We start from the raw sequence: 11276 nt of genomic DNA on the forward strand, positions 1-11276 counted from the left end.
GCTCCCCGTACATGTGATAAATCGCAAGCGATTTATCACATGTAAAATTTGGCTCATCAAGTGCCAAATTGTATTTGAGCCTCCCGGGGAGCTGCCGGGCGGCTCACAGGAGTATTGGGTCCGACTTGTCCTAAGGACAAGTCGGCCTAATGTATGGGGGCCTTTAGTTTTCAGTGTAGGTCCATTGACAGGGAATGCTAATGAGGCTTTTCAGGGCTGGAAGAAGATGGCATCGCTCTCTCTCTCTCTCTCTCTCTCTCTCTCTCTCTCTCTCGCTCAGCTTGGCTGAAATGCTCTGAACCCACCCTCCTTCATATCATCATCATTAGCCCCATGTACCCGACAGCAGCCAGTAATATTCTGTACACAGCTTCATGTATTAATCCCCTGGAAATGATTTATATTAACAACGTGTTATTGTATCGCAGCCTGTGTATTCCTCCTGGTAGTCACTGTTACAGGGCGTCAGCATAGGCCTCACATAGGCCCTTATTCTGGTTGAAGCGGTAACGGCCGCTTGCGGCCGTTCCGCCGATGTTTTCGGTCTGCGCATGTGCAGAGGGCACTCTGCGCATGTGCAGCCGAAATCGCCGTACACGTATTTTGTCCGCCGCAAAGGGGGTGGATAGGGGCGTGAGGGGCTACGAAGCCTCATTTGCATATGCATACGCCCCGCGTTTCATGGGCGTTCCCATGCAAACGCGGGGCGTACGCATGCTAATGAGGCTATGACGCGTGGGTACAGGGCGGGCATCTGACATCGCCGGATGTCAGCTGCCCGCCCCCATACAAGATTTCACACGGACAAGTGTCCGTGTGGTCTTGTGTTGCGGGACCTGGTGGAGCGTGCGGCCCTGCATTCGATGTTCCGCGACCATCGAATGCAGGGGCTGCTCCCACCATGGAGGAGGCGTATCCCCGTCCACAATCATGCGGATCGCCACATGGCCGCGTACGGACGGCCGTGGCGATCCGTATGGAAGGCGGGGATTCGTCTGGTGCGGTCGGAGCCGCATATGCGGCTCCGGCCGCACCGATCAGAATAAGGGCCATAAAGCGGATCCAGGCAGAGCTGAACGGAAACGTTTTACAGAGCATCGCAGCGCCGCATCGTGTGTTAGTACATAAGGGCAGACTTGCTGCTCTTTCCCTGGCAACATCACGTAATATAAAGGTGAAGAAGACAGAAGAGGAAGGGGTTAATCCAGGCATTCCTAAAAGGGAAATGAAGGAAAAGTTGGGGACTGCAGTCTCTGACAGTGGGGATAATAAATGAGAGGGGCTGTCACATAGATATCTCAGACGTGAAATTGCACCCAGCTGCTTGTGTAAGCAAACAAATAGCTCGGACTTGCGGCTGGATGAATGGAGCATGACAGAGGTAAATGGCACATTAACTCATTTCCAAATGAAACTGTTGGGCTAGTCCTGATGTCACCGTGTCCCCAGAGCAGGTAGTGGGACAGGACGTTATTAGCAGCTCCTGGTATCACCAACTCCCTTCCCAACATCTCTCCTCATCTCCCATTATCTGGGATCATCATTAGCGCAGGGAGAGAGAGTAGCAGCATATTGCTCATCGTCAGTGCCCGGTGCGCTCAGTGCTGTGTGACCCCTGTAGTAGAGACCTTACATCAGGGACATATACTGGGTGCCCCTGACAGCTATAGTCAACCGCTTCATGTCATAGCATCCCGGCTATGACACTTACACTGGTCATGCGATCTAGGGGTTAATCCTGTCTGTATCATATCATGCAGCTCTCTCCTAAATGATGCAGAATAAATGCACATTTCCTAAATACTATCTATCAATCTATCCATCCATCCATCCATCCCTATCTCTATCTCTATCTCTATCTCTATCTCTATCTCTATATCTCTATCTATATCTATTCCACCCATCCATCCTAACAATTGGCAGTCTGTTCCAACAACGGAACTAAAATATCTGACGTCATCATTCCACTCTTACGTCATTTCGTTTCAGTGACTGGCAATTTTCAGGCCACGTTCCCATGCATCCATCTCCCCACACATGCTTATAAATCCCTCCGCACCCCGGCGTCTGAATGTTACAATGTTACCCGGATAGTATATGTTAGTGATGACATCATAAATAGTTTGTACAAAGGATAAAGCGCAAGTCTGTAGCGCGTCAGCTGGCGAGTGTAATGAACTCATTAGTACATGTTGCGCGACGCACGCAGGAAGCGTTCAGAGCGCACTGTGCGCAAATATGGCGCAATTGCTCTATGATACTATGAGAATCACGAGGTACTATTTATAGGGTCCTGCTAACACTTCTAGATTTTACAAACGATGTTCACATATGGCACATTATGCTCCACCACCCCTGTGAGGAACGAGGTACATTCATTTCATATTCATATAGATTCATTTTGGGTTAAAACCTAACTCACAGGTTATGATTTGCGCTGGGTGTCTCCCGTTATATTAGATGTTGGATATATGACACTGATATAGTAAGGTTTCCGCATGGGTAGCTTGCAAAACGGCCTATTTATCAAAGTCAAAATACTATCCAAGCCTCCAAAGGAGGCTGCGAAGTCAGATGGGTACAGTTTGCGTCATTGCTACATATGTATATATTTTTGGAATAGTTTGTCCCTTATTATACTGGGATATGAGGGCAGCCCACCGCTTATTTAGCTGTAACATATATGTATAAGGCATCATAAACAGTATATTTCACAGCACGCCAGAAATCCTAGATAACTATGAGGGTGTAGGAACTAAAAGAAAGAAAAATGGAAATTATCACTTTTGAGCTAAAAAGATATATAAAAAAGTTATACGTGTAATTAACTTCATTACCATATTTAACAAAAAAAAAATGAAAGTTAAAAAAGATATCATTAATAAATAAGTCACAGTGAAATATGAAGCTAATAATAATAGTTATAATAGAATATTGGTCTTAGGGGTGCAATAAATCTATATAGATATATTTTTCGTATACAAAGTCTTTCAGGGGGAAAAAAAATCGTACAATAATAGTACAGATAAGAAGGCAAACGTGTCTACAAGCAGCAGACTGTATTCATACTGTCTGTGTACAAAACACTGTTGTTTGGGTCATCGCTTTTGGATGTGAAATAACCTCTGTCTGGACAGCTGAAAACTAAAGAAGATATTTATTAATAGTAGAATACATAAAGCTCCGAATACACCCAGCCCTACTGATGTCACAGCCTGCTCTAGCTCAGCCCTACTGATGTCACAGCCTGCTATCGCTCAACCCTACTGATGTCACTGACTGCTCTCGCTCAGCCGTAGTGATGTCACTGCCTGCTCTCGCTCAGCCCTACTGATGTCACTGCCTGCTCTTGCTCAGCCGTAGTGATGTCACTGCCTGCTCTCGCTCATCCCTACTGATGTCACTGCCTACTCTCGCTCAGCCGTAGTGATGTCACTGCCTGCTCTAGCTCAGCCCTACTGATGTCACTGCCTGCTCTCGCTCAGTCCTACTGATGTCACTGCCGTCTGCTTGCTCTCGCTCAGCCTACTGATGTCACGGCCTGCTCTCGCTCAGCCCTACTGATGTCACGGCCTGCTCTCGCTCAACCCTACTGATTTCACTGCCTGCTCTCGCTCAGCCCTACTGATGTCACGGCCTGCTCTCGCTCAGCCCTACTGATGTCACGGCCTGCTCTCGCTCAGCCCTACTGATGTCACGGCCTGCTCTCGCTCAGCCCTACTGATGTCACTGCCACTGCTCTCTCTCAGCCGTCCTGATGTCACTGCCTGCTCTCGCTCAGCCCTACTGATGTCACTGCCTGCTCTCGCTCAGCCCTACTGATGTCACTGCCTGCTCTCCCTATGCTTCTACTCTAATAGGTGGGGAAACGCATTACATTGGGTTCACTCTCTACCCTTAAAGTATATTCCATTAAGAGACAAAACGGAGCCTTGTTGCCTAATTTGCCAGCGTTATATTTATGAGATAAATACCTCATTTGCACATCAGTATCTGAGCTATCAGTATAGACCTCCCAAGATTTACACATCAATCTGAGTAATTCTTTGATGCCTGCATTTCTGTCATCTCCCTAATCCCATAGCCCAATTTCTGACGTCATTTCCTAGCCTTTGACATCACCTTCTTTAAGAAGGCGCCCTCTGGAAGACAATTCTCTAAATAAAGGTCCCAAAAAAGTGGAGTAGTAAATATAGACCAAGATCTGAATTAACACAAGCATCAGAAAAAGGGGCGATAATAACGACATCAATAAGTAAAAATGCAGATGCAAACATTTCTTATTTTTTTTTTTTTGGGATGGTACTTAGCACAAATAAAAAAGTCTGATCTGCTGCTGCCAGGAGTAAGCCCATTGCCAATAACTTCTTAAATTGAAAATCCTGCCTTTCCGGGTGTTATTTTTAAAGATCCAGCGTTATTAATGCGTTAAGGAAGGGCTCCCTTGGCACTGGTGTTCTAACAGATCTGTCTCACATTCTATCAAACATTAATGCGCCGAAAGCTGTTATAGAGATCTACACCAGGAGCCAGCAGCATGGAGGGAGAATTTCTACCTTCAAAGTAGCTGCATTATACAAGCGGTTTTTAATTTAAAATTGTGTGTGTGCTAGCTGGATGGGAACAGGGGAACCCTCACATCTCCCATTCCCAATTCTAGTAGTCACATCACAATGAGACCTAGGCAATACATGGAGGTGCCACCCAGGGAGAGCCACCTCGGGTAAGATATCTATATTAATAGTTTGGGAATACACTTTGCACTGGGAGAGGAGCACAGGAAAGAATACGATTTGCTAGAAGATAGCAAAAATAGGGTCATATTAAGAGATACATTGTTAGCTGTGAAAAGCCGTCCTAGCCCAGCCTCAGTACTCCTCATACAATGACAATATCCATTACAACTCATTGTCTCCTATACAAAAGCGCTCAGATATCGCATTTGTATCCGATAAATACAATAAACATAGTAAAAAATAAAAAAAGTCAATCCAACAGAGACTAAAATACCCAGCACATCACAGAAATAACCCTCCAAGATAAAGGAATGGAATTATGGCTGCTAGGGGGAACATTACCCGTCAGGCGGTTACTTCCATTGGTCGCAAACTCAATCCACAAAATAAACTTTGAAAACTATAACGTATGCCGCCCATACACGGTGCGTTTTGGGTGCGTTTAAGCCGTTTATAACGCGATCCTTAATAAATGGGCGATCCTTAATAATCCAAACGATAAATGGGCCCCTCTATAGCATAACGTGAATAAAACACAATCATTTGCTAAAGTCTTTTATTTTTTTGTTTAAATTCTCACTTCAATTTTAATTCTTGAAGAACATAAGCTTGGACAACAGATAGCACTCATTATAAGAAGCAAAGGGTTATATCAAAAATTATTAGTAGAGAATTACAGGAAACCTGGTTTGGAACCAGGAAAAAATACAAAACAGATATAGATACATAGACACAGGACAAGTTTTTGTGTTTTTTTTTTCATAATTATTTGGAAACTGCTATTTCCCCTAATTCTGATGTCTTACTTTCTGTATGCGCATACAATGTTTTAAATTTTACAAAAAAAAAAAAAAAAAAAAAATGAAAATAAAGACTAATATATTACAAAATCAACAACAAATGTTCATGGTCGTTATGTGCATGTGTTTCTACAAAGAATTTATAGCAAGTCTTTCAGGTTTTTGTCTGTACAGAGTAAATCCATCTCAGTCCACAGCGCATCCATCAGGGTTCGTGTCCTTATTTTTAATAACCGATTCCCCTTGGTCCATTTTTTTGTTCGCAGTTTTCCAAACACACGGAGTTCATTACTCTCAGATTGTAAGAAGTTTTTGTATATTGTTATGTCTATTTGTTCTTTTGAGTGTTGCTGCCATGATTGTCTTTCTGTGGTGTTCTCTAGGAACATTGGATGGACATATAAGGCCAGTTGAAGCTACTTCCAGATAATAACATATCTCTGATGAGGGTCTCTATAGGGGTCTTACCTACTAAGCGGACGAAGAAGAGCTGTTCAATGACGGAGGATGAGACAGTACGCAGGGAAGGCAGCCTTAGCAGTAGTTTGCCAAACCTGCTGGGCTGGTTGGGGTACTGGCTCCTGACATACTCCTCCAGAGCGCATTGGGACTTTTCCTGTAGACTCTCAATGTGAGCAGCGTCTGAAAGGCCACAGGCATCTGCACAGGAGCCCAGCGAGGTCAGGGAGAGAGACAAGGGGGCACAGAATTAGTATTTGCCTGCAAAGCACCTGTGTTATAGTTACAGATCACATCAAATACACATGGAATGTAGGCACTATTATAAGGTGCACAGTGAACAGCAGCACACCTCATCTTGCCTGCAGTATTGCGCACATGATAATACATTATATACTATAATATCTAGAATATATGTAATACAAGCTTGTAATATTCCCCAGGCTTCCGACAAAGCACAAGCACATATCCGTCATCCTAGCATCACATTAATATTGTACAACGGTTCTTTACACTTGTATTATACGCCAGCCTTGTACACTGGTGTAGTGCACCAATCATTTGTACTGATATTATACATCAATCATGTATACAGGTATTATACACCAATCATGTGTACAAGTTTTATACACCAATCATGTATACAGGTATTATCCACCAATCATGTATAGAGGTATTATACACCAATCATGTGTACAGGTATTATCCACCAATCATGTGTACAGGTATTATACACCAATCATGTGTACAGGTATTATACACCAATCATGTATACAGGTATTATACACCAATCATGTATACAGGTATTATACCCCAATCATGTATACAGGTATTATACACCAATCATGTGTACAGGTATTATACACCAATCATGTGTACAGGTATTATACACCAGTCATGTGTACAGGTATTACACACCAATCATGTGTACAGGTATTATACACCAATCATGTGTACAGGTATTATCCACCAATCATGTATACAGGTATTATACACCAATCATGTATACAGGTATTATACACCAATCATGTGCACAGGTATTATACCCCAGTCATGTATATAGGTATTATACCCCAGTCATGTATATAGGTATTATACACCAATCATGTATACAGGTATTATACACCAATCATGTATACAGGTATTATACCCCAGTCATGTATACAGGTATTATACACCAATCATGTATACAGGTATTATACACCAATCATGTATACAGGTATTATACACCAATCATGTGCACAGGTATTATACCCCAGTCATGTATATAGGTATTATACCCCAGTCATGTATATAGGTATTATACACCAATCATGTATACAGGTATTATACACCAATCATGTGTACCGGTATTTTACACCAATCATGTATACAAGTATTATACCCCAGTCATTGATACTAGTATTATACCCCATTCATGTATACAGGTATTATACACCAGTCATGTATACAGGTATTATACCCCAGTCATTGATACTAGTATTATACCCCATTCATGTATACAATGCTCCACACTGGTATGATACACCACATTTATACTCTCATTATACTCCATTCGTTTATACTGGTATTATACTGCACACTGTTATATTATTATACACCAGGCATTACCCTGATATTATACAACACTCCAATACACCAGTCAGTGACAGTAGTATACACCAGGCATTTACCCTGATATTATACACCACTCCTATATCTAGTCTGTGACAGTAGTATGCACCAGGCATTAATACACAACTCCTATACCCAGTCTGTGACAATAGTATACACCAGGCATTTACCCTTGTCCCTAGCAGCAATCTCTTCTGCTTTCCCATGATCTATGAGATACCACCACGGATAGTATGGGTCACACACAGCTTTGTGGCTCTCCCTGAGTCAGTGTACATCCCAGCACTGTGTGTTAGCGTTACCAGCACTTATTAATAACATATGATATTTTATAGCTGTATAATGCACCACGTGGTTGCTTTAAATCAATTAACCATCCCTGCTCTTCTCACTGCTACATCCATACACAGCATACAGGCTATTCCTGAGCAGCAGAACAGACCTGGGCACAAAATGGATTGATAAGAGACACCCCCCCCCCCCACCTGATTATACAGCACATATAATAAAGTGCTGTGATGTAATAAACATACAGGTACATCTGTACATATCACCGCATCCATACACTATGGGCAGAGTGCAGCTCTACATAAACTCTACATTCACTCACTTCCTCTCACTCACATACACAGACCTATATGACCTTTGCAAATGAGAGTTGTAACAGTACTTTAACCTATTCATTGACAAAGTTGGGTGTAAAGGTTGAATTGAGGTGCTAGAGCGGGTGGCTACACTGGAATACTATGGGTTCATTTTAATAAAATAATATAAAAGTTCAGTGTTTATAATCTGAGCTAAATTGATTTTCTTTTTTTTTTTTTATTCCGGTATAATAACAGGACTCGAGGTGGCAAAAAAAAATAAAAAAAATATATAAAATAAAACACATTTCATAAAACTCAAAATCTGCTTTTGTATTAAACAGAAAGCAGAAATAAATGAATACAACACAAATGGCCAGCGATTAGCTCACGTTAGGCCATTGATATACGGGAAAGGAAAGGATTGGCTGTAATTACATTTATTTTGGCAGATATAAAATATTTTTTCCCCCTTTGCCCAAGGCATGAAATGCAAATAAACGGAATGACGATTCAGTACCTGTAATCAGCCCTCAGATGTATGTAATGGCCCAGATGTGTGCTGCAGCGTGGCTGTAATGTATACATGTATATTCCAGGGCTTACTAGCAAAGTGCCATCTTCAAGGCCTCAATGTGCACTATGCATGTACACTCAGGCAGCAAGTGGGGGGTGATGTATACAGCCAACCACAACACTCCATAGCCTGGGATCCAGCTGCAGTATATGGACCACAGTCTGTATAGCCACACATATAATCCACGTTACACTATTATAATGAGACTCATTTGTGCGGGGAGATGTGATCAAGTACATGACACAGAGTTTATGTAGCTGATAATCTAAAGAAGGATCTCTATATAAATATAGACACATCCTGTAGAATTGTGTACAGGCTGCCACCGAGTCCCACTCATCATATAGAAGTCAGCTGCATTCTGTAGATTTCATTTTGCAGCAACTTTATCCGCACATTAATCAGATATGTCACGCGTGACGTGGCTCTGTGCAATCACACCGTCAGCGGGGAAGAAAGACTACACCCACTGATAAATATGAATGATGCTTCTGCCACTTTTACTCTAGAAATGGTATCTCTTAGATCTAATTCCCACTCCTCTGCTCGATCTGAATCCAAACAATATATATATATATATATATATATATATATATATATATATATATATATATATATCTGTGATCGCAGTGATTACTGATATATACAGATATATTTGCACCTTTAAGTGACAGTATATTATTTCCACTCTCCTCTATAATACTTTGCAGTCCCATTTCTAAACACACACACACACACACACACACACACACACACACACACACACACACACACACACACACACACACACACACACACACACACACACACACACACTAAAGCCCACTAATTCAAATTTTTCCAAAGCATTTAATTGCCACTGTGAAATGTCAGTGTCGCTTAGTAATAAATTAATACAAATTACTAAGAAAATAAATAAATAAATAAAAACAGCTTCTTTTTCATGGTGTAATGCAGTGTGACAGTAATGTTCCCCAGCACCAGGGGCCTCTGGAATAGCATCTGGCTGGAAAGAGTTAAGTCATAGCTGAGGTCCATAAATTAATAACTTATAAGGGGAAATGCGGGTCACGACCTAAAACCCTGGCTGATGTCCAACGTGAAAAGGTTGGGAATACTTTCCGGAGTGTGAGTGTGGAAACCACAAACAGGGGGGAGATTATGCCAGCATTACATACTTAGCGCCCACTAAACTCGCTTCACAATTATGGTTATAAAATTGTGTTTTCATCACTTGGGACTTTGTTAGGAGAAAAAGGGGAAAGTAAGAAGAAAGTTTGGGCAGGAGGGGGGTGATCAGTCCCCCCCCCTCCCTGCCTGACAATCAACACAACTTTGCGCTACAGTTGGAGTTTGTATGATTGGGGGAGGAGGGTTCCCTACATAGGGTGAGAAATAGAAGCACTGACAGTGGTATTGCCAAATTCAATTATTCAAAAGCATAAAGTATTCAGTACTTGTAAATCCCACATATTAATGAATCGGATGATCGGAGGTATTTCTTAACGCTCTAGTTTGATATTCAATATGCTGTATGTATATATATATATATATATATATATATATATATATATATATATATATATATATATATATATATATATATATATATATTACCAAGCATGTTATTTACTGCCAGAGGTGTGCAATAGCTGTTTATCATGCGATTGTAAACAATGGCATTCATTTGATTCCCTGCCACAATAGGCCACAGGAACTGTTATAGCATCGTGCTACTAGCATTTATGTGTTGTAAATGGTAACAAACAATAGAGGCTGTGATAATGGTGCTGCATCTGAGATATCTAATATGCTGCACGATTGCCTTTGCACATCTTTATTAACACAATTATCCAGCAGCATCTGGCGAGCATGCATGGCAATGATGTACAGGGATGATCAGAGGTTCACACCGATGTTAATAGGGCATTTGCTGCATCACAGCAGCCTGAACGTTACAGAGCTATGAGCTGTAGCCCCAGTCCTCATGCACAAGCAGGCGAGGGAGCCAGGCTGTAGACCCTGTGCTGGCTGAGAGCTGGGCCCTGTGTGGCCATCTTGGTCTAGGGATCTTTCTGTTTTATTTATGGGCGGTATAAAGTCGGATTGATAGAAATCATTGAATCAATACCGCCGAGAAATGTATTGCATAACATAATTAAAGGGAAGCCAGGGTGACATTGGATGCATTGCAAATAGCAACGTGTTTTCCCTGCTCTTTGTGTACATGGGGCAGCCCTGCAAGCTGCAGACTGCATTCATCTCTCATTAAAAATGTCTTGTTCTTGTAATAGACACAGTTTAAAGGGCTGCCCTCCATGATTACCTCTGAGATTGCTTTTTAAAACTATCACCCCCCCCCCCAAAAAAAAATCCCAAGAAATAAAGATAATCCCCCCCTGTACATATATGCATGCATGAAGCCAATGCCTGCTCCCAATTTGCTGTATTTTTCAGACATTCTGTTAAATATTTAATAGGAGTATGGTTTCCATAGCAAAGTGAT

At 41.8% G+C, this 11276-nt stretch overlaps 1 protein-coding gene across 2 annotated transcripts in view; it reads right to left on the bottom strand.

Moving 5' to 3' along the window:
- Nucleotides 1–5278: 5278 nt before the first annotated feature.
- NR2F1 (nuclear receptor subfamily 2 group F member 1) overlaps nt 5279–11276 on the bottom strand; it is a 12549-nt gene continuing 6551 nt past the window's right edge. For both annotated transcript variants that reach the window (XM_083151792.1, XM_083151793.1), the window contains exon 3: nt 5279–6196. In XM_083151792.1, coding sequence (XP_083007918.1) covers nt 5916–6196 — 281 coding nt within the window. In that variant the 3' untranslated portion in view covers nt 5279–5915. The remainder of the gene's footprint in view (nt 6197–11276) is intronic.

This window comes from Crinia signifera, chromosome 1, assembly GCF_055691185.1.
Source record: "Crinia signifera chromosome 1, ASM5569118v1, whole genome shotgun sequence".
Lineage (NCBI taxonomy): Eukaryota > Metazoa > Chordata > Amphibia > Anura > Myobatrachidae > Crinia > Crinia signifera.